At 34.7% G+C, this 14,929-nt stretch overlaps 2 protein-coding genes across 2 annotated transcripts in view; both read left to right on the top strand.

The window, feature by feature from the left end:
• Window positions 1–14,929, top strand: part of LOC106066853 (uncharacterized) — a 443,149-nt gene that overhangs the window by 184,433 nt on the left and 243,787 nt on the right. The window lies entirely within an intron of this gene.
• The window catches only part of LOC106069597 (collagen alpha-3(VI) chain-like), a 130,665-nt gene that overhangs the window by 57,042 nt on the left and 58,694 nt on the right, over window positions 1–14,929 (top strand). Inside the window, exons 2-5 of the mRNA XM_056013587.1 lie at window positions 2,305–2,374; window positions 2,613–2,648; window positions 6,732–7,274; window positions 9,678–9,716. Of these exons, the coding sequence (XP_055869562.1) occupies window positions 2,311–2,374; window positions 2,613–2,648; window positions 6,732–7,274; window positions 9,678–9,716 (682 nt within the window). The 5' untranslated portion in view covers window positions 2,305–2,310. The remainder of the gene's footprint in view (window positions 1–2,304; window positions 2,375–2,612; window positions 2,649–6,731; window positions 7,275–9,677; window positions 9,717–14,929) is intronic.

The following is a 14,929-nucleotide window of genomic DNA, read 5'->3' as shown; positions in this document are numbered from 1 at the left end:
TTCTTAAAAACAACAACACGCTTTTTAACAGTCAGAGTTCTCTCTCTTTGTGTGTCCGCCTCAAACTGTCTTTTCATTCTCTCTACGGCGTGGTCATTGTTTTGGTCACGTGATCACAGCCCGCCCAGTTCTAAATATAAAAATCCCTGAAGGGCCTACTTCCGTGGTTGTATTACATCTACTTACAGCTGGTATGAAATAAACTACTCGACATCCTAGTACTCTACCAATCAGCGCTGTGTAAGCAATTTCATTAACGGAAAACTTTGTGTCTTGTTTTACTAGTTGGATATTTATCATTCTGAGTTTGAACAGTGTCAATATTTAATCATGTGATTTTCATTCCGTACTGGTCTAGATATTTTTTGTTTTGATATTTCTTTCAACCAAATAATTTTTTTACTGTATCAAACATCTAGACTGTATTGAAGAAATATAAACGACTCAGTTTTAATACGCTAGATTTGAGACTTACATCGCCATCAAGCTTCCTCGTTCTTCATAATTTGCTTGTCAAATTATCACATAAATATAGGTATAAGTAGGTTTAATAGAATCACAAAATTAAATGACTAAGAAAGTTGGCCAAAATAAGTATCTAGCCGAGCACCACTACAATGATTCATAAATAATTTTGGAACAAACACTAATCAGAGGCATAACAAGCTTAGAGGAATGGCTTACTCTTTAAGTCTAACAAGTTAATCTGCAAAATAAATTAGGAGCTAAACCTATTAGGGACACCATTATTAGGAGCTAAACCCAGTAGGGAGTGCATTATTAGGAGCTAAATCCAGTAGTGGGATATATTATTATGAGCTAAACACAGTATGTGCTACATTATTAGGAGCTAAACCCAGTAGGGACTACATTATTAATAGCTTAACCCAGTAGAAACTATTTTTAGGAGCTAAACACAGTAGGGGTGCATTATAAGGAGCTAAACCTAGTAGGGGCTATATTATTAGGAGCTAAACTTAGTAGATACTATATTATTAGGAGCTAAACCTAGTAGGGGGTGCATTATAAGGAGCTAAACCTAGTAGGGGCTATATTATTAGGAGCTAAACCCAGTAGGGACTATATTATTAGGAGCTAAACCCAGTAGAGGCTACATTATTAGGAGATGAATCCAGTAGGGATTGCATTACTAAGATCTAAACCCAGTAGGGACTACATTATTAATAGCTTAACCCAGTAGGGACTATATTATTAGGAGCTAAACCTAGTAGGGGGTGCATTATAAGGAGCTAAACCTAGTAGGGACTATATTATTAGGAGCTAAACCTAGTAGGGACTATATTATTAGGAGCTAAACCCAGTAGGGACTATATTATTGGGAGCTAATCCCAGTAGGGACTATATTATTAGGAGCTTAACCCAGTAGGGACTATATTATTAGGAGCTAAACTCAGTAGGGACTATATTATTAGGAGCTAAACCCAGTAGGGACTATATTATTAGGAGCTAAACCCAGTAGAGGCTACATTATTAGGAGATGAATCCAGTAGGGATTGCATTATTAAGATCTAAACCCAGTAGGGACTACATTATTAATAGCTTAACCCAGTAGGGACTATATTATTAGGAGCTAAACCTAGTAGGGGGTGCATTATAAGGAGCTAAACCTAGTAGGGTCTATATTATTAGGAGCTAAACCCAGTAGGGACTATATTATTAGGAGCTAAACCTAGTAGGGACTATATTATTAGGAGCTAAACCCAGTAGGGACTATATTATTGGGAGCTAAACCCAGTAGGGACTATATTATTAGAAGCTAAACTCAGTAGGGACTATATTATTAGGAGCTAAACCCAGTAGGGACTATATTATTAGGAGCTAAACCCAGTAGGGACCATATTATTAGGAGCTAAACCCAGTAGGGACTATATTATTAGGAGCTAAACCCAGTAGGGACTACATTATTAGGGAGATGAATCCAGTAGGGATTGCATTATTAAGATCTAAACCCAGTATTAGTATCCTTATCTTTTCTTTCTCTTTTTTTCTATCCAATATCTTTGTTTCTTTTTTATTTTAGCCTCTTTTGAAAAAGTAATTTGAAGTTCTTCAAACGACTTCTCTTTCTTTAAGGTCTACTTATACTCTCTCTCTCTCTCTCTCTCTCTCTTTCTCTCTCTCTCTCTTTCTCTCTCTCTCTCTCTTTCTCTCTTTGAAATGTTATTGTTTCTGCCAGTTATTGTGTGTTATGTATTCACAAGTTTTTCATGATAAAAAATATAAAAAAAAAAAACTCCCAAAATTGTTTATTTTCAACTCACTATTATTATTCTTTTGTTTCAGTCAGAAATGGCGCGCCTTGGTCAATGGAGCCTAGGCCTGCTGATTGGCGTTTTACTAATTGTCTGCAAAGGTATTGTATTATTTATTTATTAATTTACTTGAAGTGCAATGTCTAAAAATCTATTCTAAATTTAGATTTTGCATCTTAACCTAAGTAGGTTATAAGTCTAAAGGATATTTGAAAAAGATAATCCCATGCATGCGCAAATATTAATCTTGGGTAAGGGTTTAAGCATATTTTTAATTTCAAACTTCTCTAGTGATATTGGATTTCTAGTGACTCACGAACATTTTTGTTTTCTTTGTAGGCGAGGATCTCATGATGAATGAGGAAGCAACAGAACGTAAGTACTACTAAATGTGTCGTTTGACCATGTAGTGACCACAAGACAATCTCGTCAACTTGATTGAAAGAAGAGGTCCTCAGTTTCTTCTTGTTGTTTTCTTTTGGAGTTCTTGATTTCTTTTTTTTCTTTCTCTCAATTTTTTACCGTAACTTTCTCTTTGTCTCTTCATTTCTCTCTTAATCATTTTTTCTTTCTCTATTACTCTCTCATTCTCTCTCTCTCATTCTCTCTCTCATTCTCTCTCTCTCTCATTCTCTCTTCTCTCTCTCATTCTCTCTTCTCTCTCTCATTCTTTATCTCATTCTCTTTCTCTCATTCTCTCTTTCATTCTCTCTCTCATTCTCTCTCACCCTCTCACCCTCTCTCTCATTATCTCTATATCATTCTCTATCTTATTCTCTCTCATTCTCTCTCATTAGCTCTCTAATTCTATCTCTCTTTCTCTCTTTCATTCTCTCTCATTCTCTCTCCCATTCTCTCTCACATTTTCTCTCTTTCTCTCTGTCATTGTCTCTCTAATTCTATCTCTCTTTCTCATTTTCTCTCTCTTTCACTCTCATTGTATCTCTAATTCTTTCTCCTTCTCTCTCTTAAATTCTCTCTTTTTCTCTCTCTTATTGTCTCTCTAATTCTATCTCCCTTTCTCTCTCTCACATTCTGTCTTTATCTCTCTCACTGTCTCTCTCTTTCTCTTTCTCACATTCTCTCTGCTTAACTCTCTCTGTCTCTCTCTTTTTCTCTCTCTCTCTCACTGTCTCTCACTTTCTCTCTCTTAAATTCTCTCTCCTTCTCTCTCTTTGTCTCTTTCTCTTTCTCTCTGTCACATTCTCTATCTTTCTCTCTCTCATTGTCTCTCTAATTCTCTCTCTCTCTCTTTTTCTCTCTCACATTCTATCTCTCTTTCTCTCTCTCTCATTGTCTCTCTCTCTCTTATTGTCTATCTAATTCTATCTCTCTTTCTCTCTCTCACATTTTCTCTCCTTCTCTCTGTCTGTCTGTCTCTCTCCCTTTCTCTCTCTCTTTCCCACATACCTACTTATATCTCATTTCTCTATTTTCGTATTCTCTTTAGAATTCTCTCCCTTTCTTATTGTTTTAATTACCATCTTTCTTCTTCCTATAGCCCTTTAACTCCTTCACTTTCTCTCAAAAACTGTGTCTACTTGAAATCTTTATCAAAGTGGTATTTTATTTCCACCTGATATAAGCTCTTTGGTAAGTGTAAGTGTACTATTTGGTAACACTGTCATGAAAAGTCTAGTCACGTGTGTCTTAAGGTCTGAAGGAGATCCACAGTAGTGCTTGTTACCCATCACTTCAGAGTAGGCCTACTTGTTGCTCATTTGTCATTTATCATTTGTATTCAATAATGAAAAAGATATATTTATATATATATATATAAACAACCACATTTTTTTTTATTTGATTCATTAAGCTTGATATAAAAAGGATTTTCCTGGCAGGTTATTTGATAGATAAACATTTTGGTCTGACTTATAAAGTAGAATATAAATACTAGAAGCGTTCCCTAAATGTTAAAAATAAATCTACAAAGTCTTTTTTTTTCTTATATTTCAAACGAACACTCAAACACACACACACACACACACACAATAGAAATCCAAGTCTTTTTTTTTTTTTGGCCGGGGGACTAGAACAGATCTAATATTGGAATACAGAAGTACAAGAAAAATGATCGTGCTTTTAAAAAAAAAATATGTATGTAAAATTTAATATTAACAATTTAGACTTGAAACCGTCTCCCTGAGAAGACGAAATCGAGTAGATACAAAATCGAGTAAATAACTCTATTGATGAGCCCCACTTGTCTAGACGTTTAAACCTTGTTAGGCTTTCTGTTTGTTTTTGTTTTGTTTTTGACGCGCTCTACTACATGGAACTCTTATCACCATGACGACGGTATTTATCACAAATAAATATTGTAGAAAAAGTGATCTCCATTTGATTGGGTAGTCTGCCGTTTATTGAGAAGTTGTTCATCTCAGAGTATGTCAAGAGAATATTTAGCACGGATGTAAACTCAACTGTTCAGGGGGTTTGCAACACAAGAGATGCTGTGTATTTGTAGTTTACCGAAGGTTTCCGTGCCTCAATTAAAAGAAATATTTATCACTTGTTTAAAAGTTTTATTTTAAAACAATTATGATTTGTTAATGCACATGATTAATGTCAAAGTAATAGAATAAAAATTAATGAGATGGTAGATAAATATTACAATACACATTTTTTTTTTTACTAATTATTTTTTAAATTGCAATCAAACGTGCTGTTATCTGATCTTCCAGTGATTCATAAACGAAGACGTCACTTTTAGTTTTCAAATCAAATTTTACGACATTTAAGGAAACGCATAATCTGCGCAGTAGCATGGCGTCATATGACCTGGAAATGACCATGGAAGTGTTTACTATCTGAAACGGAACTAAACTATGGCATCTGTCGGAGAGGGTACGGGCAGTATCAAGCATGGGGAGAGGATGTGTAGTAGAGTCCATTCAACTGAGGGTACGGGCAGTATCAAGCATGGGGAGAGCATGTGTAGTGGAGTCCATTCAACCGAGGATACGGGCAGTATCAAGCATGGGGAGAGGATGTGTAGTGGAGTACATTCAACCGAGGGTACGGGCAGTATCAAGCATGGGGAGAGGATGTGTAGTGGAGTCCATTCAACCGTTACGTCACGGAAGGAAAAATGTTGAACGGAAGTTGAACTGAAAATGTTTTCTTTGGGGAGCAGAAGAAACGTTTGTTTTGCTTGGCGCGACAGTACGGCAGTCAGAATAGGAAAAATAAAACTTCGGGCCTCCACGTTTTTGACCTCCACCCCAAGCCCCCCCCCCTCCCAAAGAAAAATTAGTTCCATGGATATTTTCATTCATTTTGAAGAAAGATCAAAAAGAAAAAAATGCCTGTTGTTGATTAAGGTGTTAAAAATTATTTAAATCCCGTCCTATGCATAACAGAGTTTTGATTATAATATACTGTGTTCAGATGACGCAGGTAATAGTGCTAGGTCTAAAGTATCCGAGGTTATCGCAAAACATTCACATCCTTTTACGATCTTGAGGTCGTGAGGAAATCAATATTGGCAAGTATGAATAAAGTTAGTCAAGGCAAGTCTTTCTACATAAACAGCGACCTGGAAAACTAAAGAACTTTGATGAAGTTAGCTCTAAAATGTCTTTCTACATGAACAGGGACCTGGAAAACTAAAAAACTTTGATGAAGTTAGCTCTTATAATGAAACATTTCTCTGGTTCTATTCGAAAGCTCAGACATTTCAGACACTACAGTGCAGCTTGTATGAGATCTAACTAAATACTTTGACCCTTGTGAAGAACTAGCCCTTGTGTCAATATGCCAGGTACACGTACCAGAGAGGATCTGTTTAAAATTGTTGATGAAGAAGTTAAGCGACCTTAGGTTTGCTATAGGATTCCTCACCAAGCATGGCTTCATTCCTACAATACCGTATTCGAGTGAGTGGAAGCTCCAAGCTAAGAGTTCACCCCCTTACTCTAATTCAAAGATACCCCTTTCAGACATTGTTATCTATGTGGTAGTTGATGTCAATTAACCTGCATCTGTTTCTGTTGGTTAACGAGGGTGTCATGTGGCCAGCACATTGATCAACTCCTTTACTTCGCCATGGCATGTCTGCTACCCAATATTTTTGGATGGACTAATGGGCTTCCAAAACAGTACTGTAAATTTAACTGTAAATAGTGTTTGCTGTTTTTACCCAACAAAATATCCGATACAGTTTTAGGCATATGCAATGTCCTACTTTTATTCAAATTATGTTTATCACAGAGTGACTATTGAGAATATCTTGTTCATGTTTTCAAATGTTGTTTCCCACTTTTGTGCATCTCGCCGCAAGGTTTTTCAAATGTGTGTAGCCGTCCAAACCAAAAAGGTTGCCGACTGCTGTGTTGTGTTTTAGCTTATGTTTAGAGCCTATGCTTTTATGAAACTCTATTTAAGGTTCTGTGTTTTCTTAGAGGTGATCTTGTTACTTCCCCTTTCATTGTTTGTTCCTCTTATATTTACCAACAGCTGACAACCTTGAGCTCGTCTTTTTAATACACACCTCGCCGAAAATCAACAAAACAAATTTTCAGCATTATCTCCACTTTATGAAGGAGGTCATAGAGAAGACGAACATAGAATCGGGCAAAGTCAAAGTGGCTGCTGTAACCTACAGGAAAAACGGCAAAATTGCCTTCAATTTTAACAAATTTAAAACCAAAGACACGCTCCTCAAAGGCTTGGGAAAAATCAAAGCTGCCAAATCAAAGTTTGGAAATCTAGCCAGCGGTCTTAACATCACCAAAACCAAGCTGTTTGGCCAAAAGAAACTTCCCCCCAACACCATGAGATGGGTGATCATCTTAACGGACGCTAATTCTGGCTTGGAGCAAGATCAAATCGCCGCCATGGCCCAGCAGCTGACAAGCGTGGGTGTAATAATTCGGGCCTACGGGATAGGGCTCAAAGATTTGTCACAGCTACAGCTGGCGACGACAGATGTCAAGGGATTGAAGACCTACTCGGAACTGCGCAACGCTACCAAAGATGTGGTCAGAATGTTGGACACATGTAAGCATCTCAGGAATGCTCTTATCAAGAGGTCACAAGAATAATACTCTCACTTTTTAACTAAGGTCAAGCACAAACACTTTTTGTACTGTAGGCTGCTCATGCTTAAACAAATATTCTTCAAAATGCACACTTTTGCACACGGCACTTCTAGATTGTTAATGGTTATATAATTAGAATGCATGACAAATGTGGACTTAATAATTCACTTTTTATTTTAAGTCTTTTTTTTTGTTGTTGTTCATTATCTGTGTCCAATAAGTTAGCAAACACAATTGTAGTGAAACACATGCCAAGAATGAATGGTACATTGCATGAAGGATTATTATTTTGTATTTATTTTTATTGAAAGGAATGTTGCTACAAGTAACATTAATGTTTCTGTTAAGTCTTATAGATATAAGAACAGTAATTTGTAACTATTATCTGATAATGTAAATGATAAAGACCGACGCTAAGCTTCCAGAATTTTGAGATAAAAAGAATGCGTTATTTTTGAGACATTTAGATTCTGTATACATCGGGCTGAGTTGGATTCTGTTGACCATTGTTAAGACATTTAGGACTTGGTCTAAGTTTCGGCTCTACGTTGCCGTATAATTTTCTTTATCAAAATAGTGACAATATTATCAATGTAGCGTGTGTTGGGAATTATCTGAGCTCTGTTACTACACTGTCTTAGCTATGATCTCAGCAACGTTACTACACTCTGTGCAATGATCTAAGCTATGTTACTATACTCAATGGGCAATGATCTAAACTCTGTTACTATACTCAATGGGCAATGATCTAAGCTCTGTTAATATACTCAATGGGCAATGATCTAAGCTCTGTTACTATACTTATGGGCAATCATCTGAGCTCTGTTACTATACTCAATGGGCAATGATCTGAGCTCTGTTACTATACTCAATGGGCAATGATCTGAGCTCTGTTACTATACTCAATGGGCAATGATCTTAGCTCTGTTACTATACTCAATGGGCAATGATCTGATCTCTGTTACTATACTCATTGGGCAATGATCTGAGCTCAGTTACTTCACTCTCTGGACACGCTGTCGTCCCCCCCACCCCCCACCCCGGTGCAGTAATTCTAGACTTCCGAAGAACATGGTTATTTGTAAGGTATTCCTGACAGACAATACCCGTTATGGAGAGAAGGCACATTTGATGGAAGAATTAGAGAAGGCTGAGATTTCTTCTACATAGCGCCCTGGTCTCTCTCTCTCTATTCCAATGAGTGGTCAATTATACATCTTCACAATATTTATGTTTAGTTTCTTACAATAGTATGCCATGTTCGCTGTTGTTCTTGTATATATTTATCTTGCATTTTTTTAAATATAGTTTATTCATTTCTTCTCATTTGTTTTGTTATCCTCTCTAAATGATATTTGTATAGACTAATAATAATTAACTGGCTAGGCCGATAACCTAAATGTTTAGAATAAATTAGTTAATACTATAGAAATATCTTTAATATTTGTAGCTTTGTGAGTGTCTGTGTTAATTTATCTTAATAAATTTTTTTAAAAGCGTTTTCATAATTGTTTATTAGATCTCTATCTATCTATCTATCTATCTATATCTATCTATCTATTATCTATCTATCTATCTATCTATCTATCTATCTATCTATCTATCTATCTATCTATATATATATATATATATATATATATATATATATATATATATATATATATCTTTCTGTCTGTCTGTCTGTCTGTCTATCTATCTATCTATCTATCTATCTATCTATCTATCTATCTATCTATCTATCTATCTATCTATCTATCTATCTATCTATCTATCTATCTACCTACCTACCTATCTATCTATCTATCTATCTATCTATCTATCTATCTATCTATCTATCTATCTATCTATCTATCTATCTATCTATCTATCTATCTATCTATCTATCTATATGTCTATTCATCTATCTATCTATCTATAGATCGATCTAGACCAATAGATTTCTTGTCACATTTTGTGATGAATGTTCAATGTAATGGCACTATCTCCTGCGTTCACTTATCGCACACATTACTTCTGAGACTGTCGTCAACATATTGTACTTAGAGCTTCTTTCATTTTAGCGAACATTTATATTCACTCACTTTTCATACAATCACATGTCAAATGTATGTTACATGATTAACAGCTTTTCCAGTATAGATCTATCATGAACCCTATTATTCCTAATTTGATAATCCTTACATATATTTCTAAATACTCTATCATTTTTCTTGATAGTTCTAACAAATTTATGACTATTTTATTTTTTTGAAGTTTGAATTAAATTTTTGTAATATATTTCCATATTAGTGAACAAATTATAATTACCAAAAAAAGTACTTTTAAATAACTGATACATTATTGGTTTGATTTTATTCAATAGTCCAACAGAAAGACCAACCCAAAGGTTCATTCACACAAGGTAAGACTTTTATTGGTTTCGAACTTATCACTGGTCACTTACCTAACACTCAAATAACAAAAACAAATGTTATTATTCCACATATAACACTGTATACACAGTTTGTATCGTTGACCTATGGCGTGTTCCCATGTATCTGGATATATCTATCTTTTGCATTTCGCATGTCTGCATGGAATAATAATTTATATTTACACACACACAAAAATAATGAGTAAGTGTAATGGCTTAGTTCCCTTTTTTCTCTATGTTTCAATGTCTTCTCCATATTTCTTATGAATATATCTACAAGTACCATACTAGTTGACAATTTTATTTTCCACCAGAGAGCATGCTTATACTGGTCCTCTCCTACTGGTCATTAAATCATCCAGAGTACTAACCTGCAAAACAATAATCACTACCTCAACTGTACCATTTCAACTTTTAAACTTATATCTTCCTCCATCTACCATATGCACATACATACATACATACATACATACATGACTACATGTAATATATACATACAGACATACATTCATTCATTCATATATATATATATATGTATACATATATATATATATATATATATATATACATATATATATATATATATATATATATATATATATATATATATATATATATATATATATATATACATACATACATGCATACAAACATAGGCTACACACACATACATACACACATACATACATACACACATATACACACAAACACAAACATACATTACCACACATACACACACATACACACACCAACAAAACTGTATATACATACATATCATTTCATGAAAAAGAACAATGACAACAATGTTGAATAGCGTCCCAACAAGAAATGTCAGGAGATGCAAATCTTGTTTTATGTATACATTTTTGAAATATAATGTGTCGGTAGGGTCATCCGCAAACAAAATAACTGATGAAAATTAATGAAATTCTTAAACTCCTTCTGACTTACTATCCATTGATCCAATCCCGAGAGCACTACAGCCCATGGAGGGATCTGGTCTGCTTCTCCATTCAGATCTCATCTGAGCCTTTTCTCTCCGATTCCGAACCCCAAGCTGTTGTAGAGCTGCCTTAGCATCATCAGTTCATCGCATTCGGGGTCTGTCCTTGGGTCGCCTGACCTTTAGTATTTGCCGGTATACATATTTCGTTCCACTGTTCTCTGGCATTCTTTCAAGTAGGCCTGTCCAAAGTAGTCTCTTCTTTATTTATTTCTGTCACTGTCTCCTGGTTAGTGCATGTCCTCCACCCCGTTTTATCTTGTATAGCACAATAGATTTTCCTAAGAAGTTTTCGTTCCTACGTATTTAGTAGATTCTCGGTAGTCGTTGTTAGTGAGCAGGTCTCACTTGCATACATTGCTGATGGTCTAATTGCGCTTTTGTTTATCATTGTCTTGGTTTTCCTTGATATTGTTTTGCTCTTAAGTAAATGATGGCTGCAACAGAACGCTATGTTGCTTCCTGATATTCTTTCCTTTATTTTTGTTAGTAGGTCATTTTTTAAATAAATTAATTGTGCTTTCTAGATAACAAATCACATGCACAACACTACCAAATTTAAGCTTTTATAACAAAACTTTCTTAGAAAAATCGGAAAAATCTTGCAAGCCACCAGCCACCCGCTCCATAATAACTACGTCAACTAGTCGATAAGCGGTCCAATTACATTTATCAAAACTAGAACCGAGCGGTACAAAAACTGGTTCGTTCCTTACTCGGTCATAAAATATCAATGCCACTTGTTGATTAAGAAACGTGAGAAGAATCAAGATATTTGTGTTTAGTCGCTCAATGAACTCCTTATGTTGTGTCTGTTCTATTTATGTCAATGTTTCTGTTGTGTTAATTTATTTATATCAGAAAAGAGTCCTTGTAATCACAACAAATTTCCATAAGGATCAATAAAGCAGTCTTAGTCTTAGTCTTTGGTGCATTTGGCGCTTGGAACTCTAGGCCAGCAAAAGCAAACAAGAGCTCCCTCTCACCGACTTGAATGACAATAGTGTACACTGTTCTGTCTACTCGAGGCCATGTAACGGCCTCTTGAGGAGGAAAGGCTTGAATTATGAGAAGATTGTGGTGATGCTCTCGCACCCTCTTATGCACCCCCTGGGGAGTCTTCTTTTGCTACCCTTTGGCCTAATCGTTTCCTCCTACAATCGTTTGTACCCTGGCTCCACTATGAGTCAAATTAGCATGCCCGGATGGTCTTAGTCTTAGATATGTTGTAGTCTGGATATTTATAAACTTGTGATCTTTTAATGTCTTGTCCGTCTGGCTTAATACGTATTAGAAATAAAAGGAGTTTGTGTCATTGATTAAGGTTGACTTTAAAAAAATAATGAGTGCTTGTAGCGCCTAATTACCAACGGCTCTCCATTATCATATTAAATAATGTGATGTTGCAAAGAAGTAAATAGCTTATAATGACTGAAATAAAGAAGGATTTGTCGTGGATGTGTTTGAGAACGGTAACTTGAGTGTAGTATACGGTAGCTTGAGTGTAGTGTATGGTTAATTAATTGTAGTAAAAGGTAACTTAAGTGTAGCGTGTTGTTGCTAAAGTATAATGTAAGGTAACTAGAGTGTAGTGTACTGTAACTTTCATACCATCCTGTTTCATCCAAGTAGGTAGTAATTCAAGAAACTTTTTCTTCTAAGTACATAAATGTAAATAAATGTATAAACTCCCAAGGGAGCATAGGGTAGAGAGCAGTGGCGTACCTGGGGGGGGGGGGAGGGGGAGAATTTTAAGATCCCCCCGGACCCCCACCTGGGGGGGGGCAAATTGGTGCGAAATTTATTTGAAATACATACATTAATATATATTTGATTGACAAATAGTGTCAACGGGTGTATTTTTTTCAACATTTATGGATTCAATTTATAACAAAGACTAAACCTAGATCTAGGTCTATCAGTACGTTGACTTTGTTGACATTTTAAAAATATTTTTTCCCACAGAGATCAAAGTTTTTTTTTAAAGTTAATTTAACATTTTAAACTTTGTTGCCACGAGTAAAACTGCATTATATACAGCGAATTCCAGTTATCTTGTTACCTTTACTAATAATAGATCTAAATGGCGAGTATTTTATGGCTACACTCATTAACCTTGAAGCAAAATTTACAGAATCGAGTATAACAGATCCAAAAGTTATTCTTAATATGCTAGAATAGTCCATAATTCGGGTTTGGCGTATAACTTCAGAATTTAACTTCACACTCGAGTTATTACATGTCAGGACTTTTGTATTTGTAATTACTGTCTTATTATTAAATATTAATGTGTCTATGTATTACAGTGATTTTAAATTACAAATTATATTACTTTGTGACTTGTAATATTTTAGGCCCAAGTTAAGCCCGACAGCCACACCATACACACTCTGATATACATACATTAATAAACGAGGTGTATGATGATTTAAATAGAATAATGAATTTATTCTAATGATACATAAAAATAATTATGAAACACATAATATATTACCTTAGCTATAATATGTAGTACAATGGACCACATAGACCTTCAATCTCAAAACAGCAACTGGTAATACATGTAGATCTAGCCTTTAGATCATATACTGTTCACTGACGACAATTCCAAAGTTCATAGTTCACACTGTAACACCAGGTCTGGACACAGCAACCCGCAGTCTGGAATTTGGAACCTCAGACTCATGAAAACAAACTTGAACATCAAGTAGAACAACTGAGATGAAGACATCAGTCCTGTAGACTAAAGCTGAAATTTCAATATTGAAAACTGAGACTGGAAACTAATACTTGACAATAGCTAGTAGTTGTGATGGTGAATACGGCAGTCCACTTATCGGAGTATTTCTATACTCGAGCATAATGAGATATGGATCTTTCCCACTTTTGTATGCAGAAGGCTACCTATATTAAATCTGTCGTACGCGTATTTTTAAAAGGTCTGGATTTTTCCATATTTGGTTTCGTGGTTAACCATATATCTGAACCATACAAAGGACCGATTTAACATTTGTTGTACATTTGTATCTTTTTTAGCGGCTCCCGTAAGGGGAAAAAGCCGCTATTAGGTTTGTGCAAAATGCCCGTGTGTCCGTCTGTCACACTCAGATCTCGAAAACTAGAAGAGATATGAAAAATATTTCACCATTAAATGCGGCTTGAAAAGTTTAGGTGCAATGACTAATTTTGGTTTTCTAAAAGCAAACCGTTTAATTTATAAAATTAATTATGCAAGCGATTTTTTCATAAAAATACACCAATTCTAAAACAATGACGTAAATGTAAGGGAGGCAATGTAACAATGTGCTAACAAAGATGCACCACACAACTGTATTGTCAGTATAACAAAGTCAAATATTCTTCAAAAATGTACTAGAAATGTTTACAACAAATATAAATATTAATTAAAGGTATTTTATCTTTTCAACTAGCTCCTTAAATTAAAAGAAAACATTTATGTTTGTTTATAAAGGCTAAGAATGCACTTTGTATGTAAATATCACGCACATTTTTTAAAATGGACTTTTTATGCAGCGACTTTCGTGTAGTAGCGTAAAGCCCGACCTTGACACGGTGCTAAACTAATTTCTTAAACTTTAAAAAAAAATCAGATTTAATTTTATTTTTTTTAGTTCCCCCATCAAAATGAAAGAGCTTATTTTTGTGTGTTTTGTCCGTTGGTCGCTTTGTCCGTTACGGTTAGATTTAAAAAAAAATAACACTAATTACATTTTTTAAATAAGCAGATTTTTTTTTTGTTTAGTGCCCCATCAGGATAAAAGCCGCTTATTTTTGTGCGTTTTATCTGTTGGTCGATCTGTCCGTCACGTTTAGATTTAAAAAAAAAAAACAACACTAAAAGGAATTTAAAATTTAATTTAACCTTAATGTTCTTTCCGAAACATCTCTATAGTTTTAAGTATCTATAATAGATTGTTCCGGATTGCTTTGTAAAAAGAAATCAATGTCAACGAATGTATGTTTGCTCCTTTAATTTATATTATATTTAATTTTCGTGCTTAAACGTTGCAAAACACTTTATCAATCATATGTTGTTTCCATTTTTTAATGTAACTAGCATATAAATGCTAAATAAAAATCTCTATACTGACTAATATTTCATTAAATATGAAGTTGTTCCTGAAATTGTTACATAAAAAATAAATGATGTGAAATGATTGTTTGAAATCGCATCATT

The sequence above is a fragment of the Biomphalaria glabrata genome, chromosome 16 (assembly GCF_947242115.1).
Source record: "Biomphalaria glabrata chromosome 16, xgBioGlab47.1, whole genome shotgun sequence".
Taxonomy (NCBI): domain Eukaryota; kingdom Metazoa; phylum Mollusca; class Gastropoda; family Planorbidae; genus Biomphalaria; species Biomphalaria glabrata.
The sequence above is the reverse complement of the archived record's forward strand: the minus strand, read 5'-3'. Positions and strand labels throughout refer to the sequence as shown.